Raw genomic sequence first — 16,327 nt, 5'->3', positions numbered from 1 at the left:
ACACACACACACACACACACACACACACACACACACACACACACACACACACACACACACACACACACACAGCGAGAACCAGATGGTCAGGTTTTTTAGTCACCTATCAGGAAGCTGATACTAGAGAGAGCACTGACCCATGCATGAGGCCTAGATCACAGAGGTTTAGGTGCACTCAGGTCTCTGTACTGTAGGTATTTAAATCAGGACAAGGCCTTCAAGTCCATAACAAGTCCAAAATAGATCAACTCTCTAACTAGCAGGGGACATAACAGAATATAGACATCCAAAGGCCTCATTAGTGGGTGGTTACCGTTATCCTCTACAACTGTTTTTCCTTTTGATTGTCCCATATGTATGTAAAGAAGGGGACAGATCAGTTCCGTTGCCATTTCAGTTCCTGATGCTGGCTAAGATTAAGACAAATGCGCTAATGCCTTCAGTAAGATCTGCCGGCTAGACATTTCTCTCACGCTCTGATATTAGTTTTGATACTTAAAGGTACCGTAAGCAATTTTGAGCAATATCTAACCCGTAAGACTTTTTTTTTAAATCACAGATTCAGCGAATATCTATTTTGACATGATCTGCTAGCTCTATATTACTTGAGTCCACTGTCAGAAAACCCAGCCCTGGCTCTATAAACTGGAACCAAACAAAGAAGAACAAGGTTGTCCTCCAAACCATAACAAAACAGTTCCAGCCAATCACAGAAAGAGGGGAATGGGAGTTTTCAGAGTGGAGGGATGAGTTTTCTTTCTGGTGTTTTGTTGGTGTTTGGTTCAAATATCAACGGACTTGACGTCATCCAGAATTACTTACAGTACCTTTAACGCACATCAGGCCCGGAGTGGGTAATCGGGAGAATCGGGAGAATTCCCGGTGGGCCGCTTCACTTTTGGGCCGGTCGAGGGAAAAATATTGACATTTGTCACGTTAATCTATCTTCTCTTAAAGTACACACGTTCGCATTCTATGCCTAACACCGCAGCCTCTGCATGGGTTGTTCTCCCCTCCCAAGAAAAGTTAACTGGTTGGGTTCATTTAGCCCGTCTTTCCTAAAAAGTTTTCTCAGATAGCCTAGGCCGGCCCTACCATAGTGATAAGCGTCAGGGAGGATGGATGGTAGAAAGAAGCCAAGAGGGACTGAAAAGGCCAGGAAAAAAAGACGAATAGTATTGGAAGAAAATGCTGCCAAATGTGCCAAACTTCCAATACATGAGACTACATGATCAACGTATATGCCTTGTTTGCTCAGAAGTGAGTGTAGTAAAGGAGCAAATCACCAAACAACAACATGATAGCTGACCCATGCAGAAAAAAAAAAACATGTAAACAATACAGTAGTTCAATATGCCTCTTAGTGGAATTGTGGGATACATTTCAAATGCTTTATTTCTTCCTTCCTGTTTTTGTTAACTTATCAACCTATCCTTGTGGAATAGTGGAATATTGGTAGCCTATAATAAAAACTACAGGATAAGAGCTGAAATGTTGTCTTATTTATCCAATTTTCTACCACCACAAAAAAGGTGGGCCGGTCTTGGCCCTAAAACTCCCGGGCTGAAAAGTGGCCCCACTCCGGCCCTGACGCACATTCATTTCTGTTTTTTTTTTTTTTTTTTCTGTGCCGGGAGCAACAACAGTAACAAACCCACAGGAAAGGACTCTCTGAAGTCATCTAAGATTTTACGAAGTAACGGCTTAAAAATAGTAAACCTCTTAATCTGACACTGAAGGTTTTATTTTGATGCAAAATGTTGTTTGTATGCTTATCACTCGAGACAAAGGATATGTTGGGTTAAACAAGGCAACTTGTTTATATTTAATGAAAGAATAATAAAAAAAAAAATTGACAAAGCAATGCACAACGGCTCTGTAACATGCGTCCTCTTGGTCAGCTAATAAATATTCAAATCCAACATGCATATCTCAGTAGGCACAGACTGAACTGAACTCTTTACCACCAAATCAGAAGACCTCACAAAATTGCATTTACTTTCCAAATACAATTTTGGTCCCAATTTCAAATTTCTGCCAAAACAAGACTTACAGGTGTGCTCACGGACCAATAGACCTGTAAGGGTCTATTAAGGGTCATTATCAGCATGCGTGCCCAAATATTTATAATATAAACAGTCTTCAACACCAGAGGCCCTCAGAGGTCCTGTTTGTCCACATCCTAAATGGATTGCAGTTGGTAAAGTGTGCGTAAAGGTGGTGCCTGGATTATACTGTGCTCTCTTAACAGCAGGCCATATGGGAGACGGGCATGGCAACTTTGCTGAAGACAAAGAATGTGTTCAGGCAAGCTTTTGGAACCAGTCCAAACAACTGCCACAAAGATGTTTACAGTTACTAAGGAGGAAAAGTATGCAGCTCCAGCAAGCAGTGAGGATATACGCAGGGGGAAAATGCTGTGATTTACGATAACAGTGTGTAGGGCGGTTTTGATTTGCGGTGATCAAACATAAAAAAAGAAAGGAAAATAAGTAATTATTCACAGACACCAGTGCAGATTTCTGCTAAAATGCTGCAGCGATGTGATTTGGGATCAATAAGTCATTAACAGAGCAGCCATGGCCTTGTGCCATCTCCTGATTTTAAATTCCTTTCTGGGAGAGGTTCTCTTTCTCACACACACTCACACACACCCACATACACACCAGATAAAGAATATTCACTTTTCTAAAATAATTTTCACTTCTTTCTGATTGCTGGATTACAGCAGATAACACACATATTCCTGCACACAAAGCAACCGCTGTGCCCAAAGCAGAAGAGGTCTCTCACTATCAAGTGGTGCAGACTTAATACTGCATAACATTCTTCAGAAAGCACATTAGGCTATAGGCTGGCACTGAATGCATAACTCAATCCACTATCTTAAAGTGTGACAGCTCAGCCAGACCCCACTATTGTCTGGTTTGGCGTCATGCTCTGTCCTGCACCTTTGATTAATACAAGGACTGTATCCTGTAATCAGCTCAAGAGGTTGTTGTGAGCAATTGTGAAAGTTCTCAGGTGAGAGGACTCTGACTGGAGCCTTAGATTTTCCCTACGGCCCAGTCAGTGAGATAAGTGTTGATGAGTGAATATCAATAAGGACAGAGCCCATTTCTAACATCACGGACCCAAAGATCATCTAACACAATAAGGAGCACAGTAGCCTCGTTTACATGCACACTGTTCTCCCAGTCGGATTGAAATTATTCTGCTTGAAGGCGTCGGACCAACTGTTCACACGGCTAAATAATAATCTAATCCAATTAGGTGTTTATACATGAACACATTTAATCGGAATAGCCATGAGACATGCAAATATTTAATTCTGTTCAAGTTAAAAAAGCAGCTCAAAATACAAATCTCCTGTCCAGCATCGCTATGAAGCATTCCATTCATACTGAAAGTAAGGAAGAGAGGCAAGCCCAAGACTGAACTGACTTTTTGGTGTCGCCAGCTGTCTCAGAAAATATATTAAAAAATAAAATAAAAATATAATAATTGGTTGTGTGGATATGTTAAGATAAGCACAGGGGTGGGGTGAGGGTACTTACTGAGATATCTTTGTTGACATCTTGACACTAAGTAAAGTTAACACAATACAACAAAAATACAATGAATCCATGGTGTTAATGGCCAGGTTTAACCATGAGAATGGTTCAAAAATTCTTGCTGACCAACACAAACAGACAGAACACGTCAAGATTCAGGGTACCTCATCTGTATAAACTGCTTGTGCTCATGCCAACACTGCAAGGTGATATCCACATAATTGAGATAATCTCAGATACTCACTCTATGTCTTTTCTGACAGATCCCAATAGATCCTCCCTTTCTCTGATCGCCAGAAAGTTAGATTTAGTCTTGTGGTATTCATGAGTGTAATCCTAGAAAATGCAAAACAGAGTCAGAATGTGTGAAACCATGACCATAGAAAACACAGACTACTGCTCATTACCAAGGACAACAGTCAGTGTTTGAAACAACGTATGAAAACCTCCAATTGGCCACATTTTTTAATGCCATGAGTGACCATGTTCCGAACTAACAACTGTTAATTTCTATTCTTCACAAAGCACAGTCAAACTTTCAGTCTAGCCCTGAATACCTCTCTTTATTTTGTGAACCTTGATATTGAACATTACTATTGAACATTACTCTAGTTCAGTTTTGTTGGAACAACATGGATGAATCGATGCTGTGCTCAGATGGAGTCAGCTGTTTTCCAGAGGCAGCCAGAGAAGGGGCCTCTGGAAAGGTGTCCTCCTCACCTGCAGGATGTCTCTGTGTCGCTGGAGCGTATGCATCAGAGCAGCATTGTGAGACGTGACGCCTGGCGTGCTGCTGTACTCTGCCATCTTGTCATTTACGCCTGTTAGCTGAGAGAGAGACAGAGAGAGAAAGGGAAAAGAAAGAGACATGTAATAAATGCTGGCAGCACATAGGTACCAATGGCTAAAGCCCTGGGAAGATGGGATGCTGGAATCTTACTTTAGCCAGAAGCTGCTCAATCTCTACAGACATGGCCTCAAACATCCTGTCCTGGGTGGAGTTGTTCAGGAGTGGAGTTGTGTCAGAGCTTAATGTGTGGAGAGAAAGGTCGTGAATCAATTTTGACAAATGAAGAAAAATCAAATTCTTGTTTAAAGCATAGAGAGCAGGCTCATGACTCTGAAAATAAAGTCTTACACAGAACCTGATTGGCTGTAGTCTCTCTTACTGAGAGAATGGAAACAAGCCTACCTGTCTCCTCGCCGCCCATCCCTGGAGCTGCTATAACTGGTGCACAACTTACTGAAGGAAACCAGTTTTAGATCAAGCTCATTCTCCAGCTGACGGGCCTGCTTTCGCAGATCTGAAACACAGCATATTATCTGATCACAAATGATACACAATTTACCAGTGATATGAAATATACACAGATGGAACACATTCTAATCATCTTAGATTATGCTGTTATGCAATTTAGTTGTTGTGACAAAACGAGAATATTATCAGGACATTGTCTTTTACTCAGGGGAACAACAGTTTAAATCTGGATATGAAACTTTTGTTAGAAACCAAAGACTTGTGTTCGTTACAATAACTTTATGACTTAGATATGTTGTGTGTGTCAAGGTAAGGGAGGCCTGGAGGTAACGTTACAGTGACAATCATAGATAGATAGATAGATTCTAGATATGGTGACAATCTTGATGACATCAATAAACGATGCCAGGAGAGCAGCAGACATCATGCAAGAAAGACATCCTTCTGACCAAGACAGAACGACGTTACCACCTAGCCTTATTGTCTTTAAATAACTCTATCTGAAAACATTAACTCCTCACTTAACTTGCCACATCCTCGACGGCACATTTGCTTGCTACTAGCAAATTGATTGCGTAACGTTATCTGAATTACTTAGCTAGGATAGCTAACGTTAGCCAACTTGACAGCGGCTTCAAAACATTCATAACCAACGTCACAAGATTACGTTCAGAAACACTTCATTAGCTTCGACATAACATAAATAATACACAACATTCACAACTGTTGAAGACGTGGCGAATATGATGAGATGAGCTGTCAAATAATTTCATAAAACACCTGTATCACATGACTACTTTCGCTTACGTTAGCTTCTCCTATCCAAACTGGACAAAGCTAGATGACATTAGTTAACATTACATTGGTCCGGCTGTTGCTAACTGAGCCAATGCTAGCTTTCTAGTCTCCAGCGTCGGGAAAGTTAGCTGGTAGCCTAGAGTCATCTAGCTTTTGCGTGCCTTAAAAGCTTGATAGCTCGCTGGCTAACTAGCTACCTACCTAGCTAGCATTCGACTGAAATTAAGCGACAGGCTGGAGTTACATTTTGTTCGCTCAAAAAAGCAAATTTCCACATATAACTACAACCAAGAGAGGTATTATGAACTAAAATAGCTCTTCACATCATTATTTTATCCGTCGCAATGAAGTGAAATCGCTTTGCCACCTCACCTTCCCAGTAATTGCTGTTCCCTCCTGCCATCTTTGTTATTCAACGTCATCAGCAGCGTGGAACCTAACACGGAACAAAAGGTTAGGATACAACATATCGTCAGACTGCTGCTGCACAGTAGGCTACCCTCTTGTGTTTGGGAAGACATTTTCAACAAGATGGCAAGAAATTCCGAAAATAGTCAAAAGTATTGGATGTCTGCCATTACAACCACAGGAACTTCAATGACATTCTAAATAAATTGATATATGGAGTTGTTCCCTCCCCTTGCAGATATACAGCTTCCACTTTTTTGGGAATATCCACAAGATTTTATCAGTGTCTGTGGAAATCTTTGCCCATTTATTCACAAGAATAGGCAATTTGTGAGGTCAGGCAGGTGATGACAAGAAAGTCTGGCTCGCAATCTCAACCCAGAGATGTTTGCATAGAGAAAGCTGCTCTCTGTGGGCCAGCAAGTTATATGAAGCTTCCACACCAAACTCGCCCAACAATGTCTTTATGTGCCTTGCTTTGCGCACTGCCATTAAAAAAGGGCTTCCCCTAATTGTTCCCAATAAATTGGAAGTAGCCTATATAATTGACTTAATTGGCATATGAATGTCTTGGTGTAGGCCTAAGATTTCCTTTTACTGACCCAAGCCCAACTCCTGTTTGGAAGAACTTGACTGGCTTGCAGAGGACAGTGCTCTCTACATCACCAAACACCTTTGGGATGAACAGACAACAGGCCTTCTTGTCCAGCATGACCTCACAGATACTCTTCTGAATCAATGGACACTCTAAAATCTTGTTGAGTGAAGCTGTTATAGGCTGTAAAGGGGGGTATCAACTCTATATGAATACCTATTCATTCAGACCACATTGCGTCACTGTTCTTTCACGCACCATACTTGTGCCCACCGGTCACAGGCATAGACAGTAAAAGAAATGCACTGTGCTCACTCCACTGTTATATTATACAAAATCAGGCACAAATATGCAGCTGGCATTTATGAATGGATTTGGAATGGAATGTTATCAACGTTACTATGGGTGTAATGGCAGGCATCCTACTTTTGTCTATATAGTGTATGTGTAGCTGCTTCCATTCATTTTTCCTGTTCAACAACACCATGCTGCTGTGTTGATCAATGAGTCACCATTGTCCATGGACTTATTAATGATGTCTTTGTTTGTGTGTACGTGAAGCACTTTGAGTAGCCACTGTGCTGAAAATGTACAATGTACATTTTTACCTTTCCTTCTCTTCATAGGCTACATGGCACTCTAGACAGCAAAATACAGGTAAGGTTAACTCGCCTGACTCTAGTAACCTAGGTTATGTTGTCCTTGATTTTGTGATCTTGCAATTTTGGAAATCTGCAACCTCAAGGATTTCCCCACCACTGAAAATTACTGCAATATTTCTGCAGTAAACATAATAGTACTTCTGCATCATTTGTGATTGAAGAATAAAACTCAAAAACTGAAAATTCAGTTACTTTTGGCCACACCAATGGAATTATTGTGTTTATGTTTATGTAATTTAGCAGATGGTTTTGTCGAAAGCGACATACAAATATAACTATATGTAGCGCCCTCAATTCAATGTGAGTGATTTAAAAAGAAAGATAACAGGTATGTGGTGTTAGTTCAAGAGTTTGGGTTGTATTTAGTTGTTCACTACATCAGCCGCATCAGTAGGTGGCAGCAGAGCGCTGTGGAATCAGTCTGTATTCACGAAAATCTCAGCAGGGAAGTAGAGTAACTGCGTTGTTCTTTGTTGAAGCAAGCGTGAATGTTCGTTGTGTCATCCTACTGAGTGTATTTTGTATGTTTCTACAGAAACAAAGATTCATTAAATATGTGGCATCAAGACCATTGAGCCTTTGAGTCTTTGAGTCCGCTACATATTTTGGCGAGCCAGCCAGGAGAAGCTGTGTGAATGCCGTCGACGTCCAGCTTCAAAACAAGAGACGAACCTAGAAGGAGAAATAGAGAGAAAGATGGAGGAGTTACAGGATGAAGTGAGTCAAGCATTGCCTACACTTGGGAAGACAGACCTTATGTCGGTGTGTCAGCAACTAAAGTGCAAGGAGCCAGCAACAGGAGGATTCCAGAGTCTGTCAAGGCGTAACCTCATTAGGCTAGCAGAGAACACTTTAGAGAACACTGAACAGGAGGAAGACCCTGAGTTGTTTCTGCAATATCTGAAAGATCTCCTGTCCTTCATTGAGCCTCTTAAAACTAAGGCTGGAGTAGATCCAGTTCCATCATCTAAAGAAAATGCTGAGCTTGAACTATTAAAACAGAAATATGCTCAACTTCAAAAAGAACAGGCTGAGGCACTTCGACTGTTAGAGGAGGAGATTGGTGCAGCAGGAGACAGAGTAAAGGCCATTACCACTCGTGAGGAAAAAACATCAAATAAAGTTCCTGAGGTGACCCTGAGAAGGGAGTTCCGGATCTCTGGACAGATTGGGGAGGCAGGACAGAGGGACAAATTGTCTTACACCAGTCCCATGAACCAGGTAGAGACAGGACAAAGAAAAGGTCATTCTGAGGTAGAAATGATCGAAGCTGTCATTCGAGCCGTCAGTCCAGGGCTACCTCTCAGAGATTTGTTGGAAGTTAAGAGAGGTCTCACACCTCCCACCTTAAAGACCATATTACGTGGTCACTTTAAAGTAGACTCATCCTCTGATCTCCTGCATAGGCTAATGACACTGTCACAGGACCCAAAAGAGTCAGCACAGAATTTCCTTTTTTCGAGCCATCGAGCTTAGAGAGAAACTGTACAAGCTGGGTGAGGAGGATGAAGGGGAAAAGTTGAGCTCAGATCTGATCCAGAGACGATTCATACGGTCATTGGAGACTGGACTGATTAGATGCAGTGAAGTTTCAACTCAAGCCCTACCTATGTGATCATCAGGTAACAGATGATGTACTGATAGAGCGTGTCAATGAGGCTGCTAATTTAGAACAGGAAAGGCAGCAAAAGTTGAAAAAGACAGTACTGCCCCGACCCACCAGAATAAGCGATGTTCAAGTTGAGCTGCCATCACCCCTTCCTCAGTCTGTGTTGAGTGGCAAGGCAGAGGTACAACATGCTGCAGTTGACATGGTGGGTAAAGTAGAGGTCTTCAACAAGAAATGTCAGGCACGTTGCACAGGCCAAGACACAGGCTCAAGTAAGCAAATAGAGGACCTCAGAGCTGAAATAATGGAGATGAAAAAGGTGGTTCTAGAGACAGTGGGGGCAAGTAGACAACAGTTATCACCAGCTACATCCATGAACACCTTCCGTAACAGGCCATCTAGATGCAGAGCCTGTCAAGAGTCACAGATGGGTGAGTCATGTAACCACTGCTTCAGATGTAGTCAGGAGGGACACCTCTCCCGAGGCTGCAGACAGAAGAGAGAACAGGGAAACGGGAGGGGGCTGCAAGGTCGGGACCGCCAGTAGCCCCACAACAACGGTCCCCATGCAGTAATGCCACCAAGCCGACAACTCCAAGAGACAACCAGCCTACTGACAGAACTTACCATGATCACCCTACCCATGTTTTATCCTCTAGAGCAACCTCCACAGTAGAAAGCAGTCCTGTAAGCTATCTCCCCCCTCAGCGCAAGGCCAAGCTGTTAAATCTGATCGGTGAGAGATGTCTGATACAATGCCTATTAGATGATGTGGCTGTGGTGGCACTTTGGGACACCGGTGCACAAGCCAGCCTCATCAATGAGGAATGGAGAAAGACGCACCTACCCCATAGTGCAGTGCGCCCCATTGATGAGTTGTTAGGCCCAGGTACTTTGATTGGCCTTGCGGCAAACCAAACAGAAATACCCTTTTTAGGCTGAATAGAGGTGGAATTCAAGTTAGCTCAAAGTCTAAATTCATCAGAACCACTATTAGCCCCCATGTTAGCCTCAAGTGACCCAAATGTTGCCGAACAGCCCATAATTGGGTTCAGTGTCATTCAAGCTATAATAAGTGGGAGGGAGGGAAGACAGTCAATGCCACAAGTGATCCAAAGACTATGTCAGGCTTTCTCTGTCACTTGTAGGACAGCAAAGTTAATGATGAAGCTTATGAAGGATGATTCAGATTGTGAAATCGGAACAGTTCAATCAGGAAAGGAGATAATCTCTCTGGCAGCAGAAAAGGTGACCACTGTGCATGTAAGAGCTTGTACTGGAATACAGTTCAAAGGTCAAAGCCTGTTGTTTGTCCCCTGTGACCTCCTTGACCTACCTGAGGGCGTAACTGCAAAAGAAGGTTTGGTTACAGTGACAGGAAAGTCCATGTATGTGCCTGTTCCAATGATGAACACTAACAAATATGACATCACATTGAATCCACGCACAGTCCTTGGTCACCTGCAAACAATAAAAACAGCATACGCCGTCAAGTCAAACATGTCAAGTCCTCCCCAACCAGAGAATGAATATAGGCCTCCAATCAACACAAATGGAACCACAGACAAGGTAATGAAAGGCAAACCAAGCCAGTGGGATCCACCGGTTAACCTGGACCACCTAGACAAGTCTCAACAAGAGAGGGTAAGACAGTTACTGCGAGAAGAGTGTCATGCTTTTGCATTTGATGATGATGACATTGGCTTTATCCCATCCTTGAAATTACACATCACACTTCATGACACCACTCCTGTTAAGAAAACATACATGTCTGTGCCTAAGCCGCTACATCAAGAAGTAAAAGAATACATTCAAGACCTTATATCATTGGATCCGGATCCCATTTGGGCTTAGCTCAGCTCCAGCTGAGTTCCAAAGAAAAATGGAAGAGTGTCTGATTGGCCTCAGAGATGTTATGTGTCAGCCGTACCTGGACGATAACCTTGTACACAGCTCCAGTTTTGAAGGACACCTCCAGTGCATCCGAACAGTGTTACAGCGATATTAGAAACATGGTGTCAAATTGAGTCCACGCAAGTGTGAAGTGTTTAAAAGGAAGTTGCGCTTTCTGGGACGTATGGTCTCGGGTGATGGATATACTATGGACCCTGCTGAAATAGCCCCGGTACTCGCCTTAAAAGAAAAGACCCCTGCAACTGTGGGAGATTTGAGAAAATTGCTTGGATTCCTCTCCTACTACAGAGCATACATACCCAACTTTTCCAGATTGGCCAAACCTCTGCATGAACTGCTGTCATCCTCTACTGTCAAGCTGGCGCCTGTCGGAAAGCAAAAGACAAGAGAGGAGGAACACAAAAAGCAAAGGTAACCTGTCACCAAACTGTCCCATCACCTGGACACCAAGCCATCAAGATAGACTGAACTCTCTCATTGACAAGTTAACTGTCCCACCTATCTTAGGCTACCCAGATCTCACTGAACCCTTTACACTTCACTGTCACACTACACATCACAAGAAGGGCTGGGAGCAGTCCTATATCAAAGGCAGAAGGGGATAGTGGTTGTTATAGGATATGGTTCACGAACACTGACACCACCTGAAAAGAATTATCATATGCATTCAGGTAAATTAGAATTCTTAGCACTCAAATGGGCAGTCTGTGAGAGGTTTCGGGACTATTTATATCATGCACCACATTTCACCATCTATACAGACTAATAATCCTTTGACCTACATCCTCTCTACCGCTAAACTGAATGCCACGGGCCACCGCTGGGTTGCTCAGCTTGCAGACTTTAATTTCTCCATAAAGTACCGCTCAGGCAAGAATAATGGTGACGCCGATGGCCTCTCTAGAATGCCGTTAGACATAAACAGTTTCATGCAGCAGTGTACAGAAGAGATCAGTCAAGAAGCCATTAGTGCATCTGTTGATGGAGTGTCAGTGCAGAAAGAGATGCATCCCACCTGGGCCAGTACGGTTGATATCAAAGTCTTAAGTTTACTGGCCGATACACCCTTGACAGACTGTGAGCCTTTAACAACTAGACACATTTTGGAGAGTCAAGAAAGAGATCCTGCTATCGGGCCATTCATGAGATTTAAGACAATTAACCAGCCCCCACCAGCCAGATCACTGAGCTCAGAGCATCCAGATGTTAGGGCACTTCTTCGTCAGTGGAATAAACTGTATCTCAGCCCAGAGGGTGTGCTTTACAGAAGATCGGTAAATAGAACTCAGCTGATCCTCCCCAAAGAGTATTATCAGACTGTCTTCTTAGAGCTACATAAGGAAATGGGACATCCAGGCGGACTTTGGAGCAATGGACTTTCTGCATTTAGAAACATGTAAACACGGCTATGAATACATACTAGTGGTTATGGACCACTATACACGGTTTGCGCAGGCTTATGCCACGAAAAATAAGTCAGCTAAAACTGTTGTGGAAAAGGTCTTCAATGACTTTGCCCTTCGCTTTGGGTTTCCAGAGAAAATACACTATGATATGGGGAGGGAATTTGAAAATCGATTGATGGCTCAGCTTGAGAGATGTTGCGGGGTGCGAGGCTCTCATACAACCTGTTACTACCCACAAGGAAACGGACAGGTAGAACGCTTCAATAGAACCTTATTGTCCATGCTCCGTACTTTGACTGAAACAGAAAAAGCTGACTGGAAGAACTCGCTAGAGAAAATGGTGCATGCGTATAACTGCACACGCAGTGAGGCTACAGGATTTTCCCCATATTACTTGCTCTTTGGTCGCTCTCCAAGATTGCCAATTGATATCCTGTTCAATTTGCCATTAACGGAGAAGCAAGAGAGTTACTCAGAATATGTGCAGAACTGGCAGGCCAGAATGCATCAGGCATACAAGATTGCGTCAAGAACAGCTACTAAAGAAGCTTCAAGAGGGAAGTTGTGCTATGATAGGAAAATCAATGGGACTGATCTGCAACAAGGTGGAAGGGTCCTAGTCCGAAATTTGTCTGAGCGAGGAGGCCCAGGAAAGCTTAGGTCCTACTGGGAGGACAAAGTTCATCGGGTAGTGACAAGGAGAGGTAGTGGCAGCCCTGTCTATGAAGTCACGCCGGAAGGAGGTGGAAGGACAAGGGTGCTCCACAGAAACTTGCTCCTCCCATGCGACAGCTTGCCACTCAATGGATCAGAGCCTGACAGACAGAATATGGGCAGACGACAACAGGCAGACTCCAGAAACACAAGAGCAGGTTCAATGAGGAAGATTAGCAGAAAACAAAAAGAATCAGCTGAACACTCTGACAGTGAAAGTAATGAGGACCGTGAGTATGTCTGTAGGTTTCCCCGCAACACACATCAGGCCGAAGAAAATAATGCTCTGAACCCATATGCACAGCCCTTTGTTCCTGATCAAGATAACGCAGTGGAACTGAGGGACCATGAGGCGGGTGACCCTGACCTGCCAGACCTGGACGTACAGGAGGAAGAGGTTCAAATTCCGGGTGAGACTGATCAACCAGGGTCAGCACAAGCATCAGATGATGAACCTGATCTGCAACCTGTGAGTACCTACCCACAGAGAGAACGACGTCGACCAAGGATACTCACCTATGAAAAGCTAGGTAAACCATCTGTGGTGGAAGCAGGTATGAACAATCTGCAGATGAACTATAACCTTCCACCAGTTCACAGACTGTGGCACCCTTGGACAGTGATGGACATTGAAGTACAAGGGTAACCAAAAACACACACAAAAAAAAAAAGAATTAAGGAAAAAAAAAATCCTGAGATGTGTGAACTGTTAATGAAAGAGAATGTCTGAATTACATAGAATGGGTTTTGTTCATGTTAATGATGTGGTAACTTAGAGTGAGCTGAAAAAAAAGATATAGGCCTACAGGCTGGTCCCATTGAAATCCATCTGGTCCCAGTGTAATCCATTCTTTGAAATAGGTAAACTGAAGGAGAAAGTAGCAAACTATCGGTATTGTGTGTGACTGTATAGGGGGTCTTGTTACAGTGAGTGTTGATGGAAACAGGGTTATTATTTTAACATAAAAAGGGAAAATGTGTTATGCCAATTCTACCAGTATTTTATGAATGCTTTAATTATAAGTTAACAAAGAATACTTTAGGGAAAGTGTAAGAAATATACTGTTGGATAACAAAAGTTAAATGTGGATAAAAGGGTAATTACTTAGTAAGTAACGAAATGTTAAAGACATTTTAATTTGAGGGGGAGAGTGTAGCGCCTTCAATTCAATGTGAGTGATTTAAAAAGAAAGATAACAGGTATGTGGTGTTAGTTCAAGAGTTTGGGTTGTATTTAGTTGTTCACTACATCAGCCGCGTCAGTAGGTGGCAGCAGAGCGCTGTGGAATCAGTCTGTATTCACGAAAATCTCAGCAGGGAAGTAGAGTAACTGCGTTCTTTGTTGAAGCAAGCGTGAATGTTCGTTGTGTCATCCTACTGAGTGTATTTTGTATGTTTCTACAGAAACAAAGATTCATTAAATATGTGGCATCAAGACCATTGAGCCCGCTACATATACGATAGTTAAAATAAACAATGAACAGTTATAAAAAAAGTTAGTAGAATTACAATTGAGCCAGGATAGTAATGATAACAATGTCAATACATCAATAATGTAAAACAAATACCATAAATATACAAACCATAACTCATAAGAACCACTTAATTAATTACTTAATTAAGTGTAAGCTGAACAGATACATCTTTAGACCCCTCTTATGACCTAAAACTATCGCAGGAACGCAGAGCACTGGGTAACTCAATCCACCAACAAGAAACCACTGATGATTATGGAATGCTGCAGGCCCTGTTCCTTTAAGGAACAACATAATGCCACCAGACCTGATTTACAGTAGTCACCAAAGGAGATTTATAATGGTAGGAGGATTTATTTTTTTTCTCCAAAGTATCTTGAAATAGGTCTAGGTGTGTCAGGGGACTTGAATAGTTCTCTAAGAGTGGGGCTTATAAAACACTAGATAAACCCTTCAACACTTGCACTTGTGGGGTTCACAAGAGAAGGAAGCAAACAGGATGGGTCTGGTTTCAGTTTTATTTCACCTGCATGTTTGAATATCATCACAATACAAACATAGAGATGACAGATTTTATTTGCTCTCTTGTGTAGATTCGTTTTTTAGATAAATTGCACTTGTTTTTTGTCATTCACACACAATTGGCAACATGTCATTATCTACAATCAATTATTTTGATATAAAAAAGAAAGATATTATACATCAAAGCCCACACATACAACTATTACAAGTCATTTCAAAATGTACAATCCCACTCGTTTCAACATGACAGTCCATATTAATGCAGTATTTATTGAACAGAAACTTTCAGCGGTAGCAGTCCATCACTGAAAAGGAAAAATGACCTAAATTCTCTCAATCAATCAACCAACAGAATTACCCACTTTCTTTAAAGGGACACCTGGCAAGCCTGATGCTTTTTCTCTACGAAACTTCCCCTCGCTCGGTCTGAAGCTCTTTTCCTTTTCTTTGCGGCTTCCGTCAAGGGTTTTCGCTTCTTCGCCGGCTCTGCCATTATACACACGTTTGCAACAATCTCTAGCGTTTCGTTAGCCTGCCTCTGTGCTGTAAACTGATCCTGCTTCGGTCGGCGGGTAGGATACACCGAACTTGCAAGTGGGATATTCTTCCTACAGGCAGTAGGGGCGGGCGAGAGAGCCTTCATTCGCCCCGTAATGAGTCATTTAACCATATACCGACTTACGAAGATGATTAATTAACACGAAAACATTGCCTGGTGTCCCTTTAAGCAAGACACTTTGTTCTTGCAGAACAACTCTTTATCTCTCATTTATGAACTCTGGACATGAACCTGGGTCACAAACTTTGTTGCATAAAAACAGACAAATCCAATAGTCATCAGTTCAACATACAGAAATTTACAAGGGATGTCTGAACTTTTCCATTGCATACTAATTGTTGTGGCGGGAGGAGAAGGTTAATGTTGTTAAGCTGTTTAAGAAGCTGTATAAGAAAACATTGGTACAACCACGTTACTCTGCTGAAGTGTTCCCATACATATTTAAATCATAGCTGATAAGCGGATATCCATACAATTCGAGATCTTGGATACTTTCACCTGTTTTGTTCTTAAAACAGCACACTGTCATTTTGTTTACTAAGAATTGGGTTTGTTGAGATGAAAATTCAGAGTAGTGGTTTCTATACTGAGATGTAGCAAGAGTGGATGAATGCCAAACATCCAATATTCGACTATCCTTCGTTGTAAAGAAATTGTCTTTCCACATAGGCATACACACACACACACTCATTTGCACATTTGAAAAGAGAAAAAAAACATAGAAAACATAAGAAGGGTTCAGATGCAAAAGCCTCTAAATGCTACCTATGTCAAAAATGAGAAAGATTTTAAGTGAATGCTCTCCACACATAGTATACATTAATCAAATAATTTAACTTCAAAACCCACTAAA

At 42.1% G+C, this 16,327-nt stretch overlaps 1 protein-coding gene across 2 annotated transcripts in view; it reads right to left on the bottom strand.

Moving 5' to 3' along the window:
* Positions 1-6,071, bottom strand: part of gosr1 (golgi SNAP receptor complex member 1) — a 33,164-nt gene extending 27,093 nt beyond the window's left edge. Inside the window, exons 1-6 of one of the 2 annotated variants that reach the window (XM_048265520.1) lie at positions 5,983-6,071; positions 4,747-4,858; positions 4,495-4,582; positions 4,275-4,382; positions 3,799-3,890; positions 3,558-3,584 (exon numbers count right to left, since the gene is read on the bottom strand). In XM_048265520.1, the coding sequence (XP_048121477.1) occupies positions 3,558-3,584; positions 3,799-3,890; positions 4,275-4,382; positions 4,495-4,582; positions 4,747-4,858; positions 5,983-6,013 (458 nt within the window). In that variant the 5' untranslated portion in view covers positions 6,014-6,071. The remainder of the gene's footprint in view (positions 1-3,557; positions 3,585-3,798; positions 3,891-4,274; positions 4,383-4,494; positions 4,583-4,746; positions 4,859-5,982) is intronic. The other variant, XM_048265521.1, reaches the window with a different exon arrangement.
* Between the last annotated feature and the right edge of the window lie 10,256 nt (positions 6,072-16,327).

The sequence above is a fragment of the Alosa alosa genome, chromosome 15, assembly GCF_017589495.1.
Source record: "Alosa alosa isolate M-15738 ecotype Scorff River chromosome 15, AALO_Geno_1.1, whole genome shotgun sequence".
NCBI classification, from domain to species: domain Eukaryota; kingdom Metazoa; phylum Chordata; class Actinopteri; order Clupeiformes; family Clupeidae; genus Alosa; species Alosa alosa.
The sequence above is the reverse complement of the archived record's forward strand: the minus strand, read 5'-3'. Positions and strand labels throughout refer to the sequence as shown.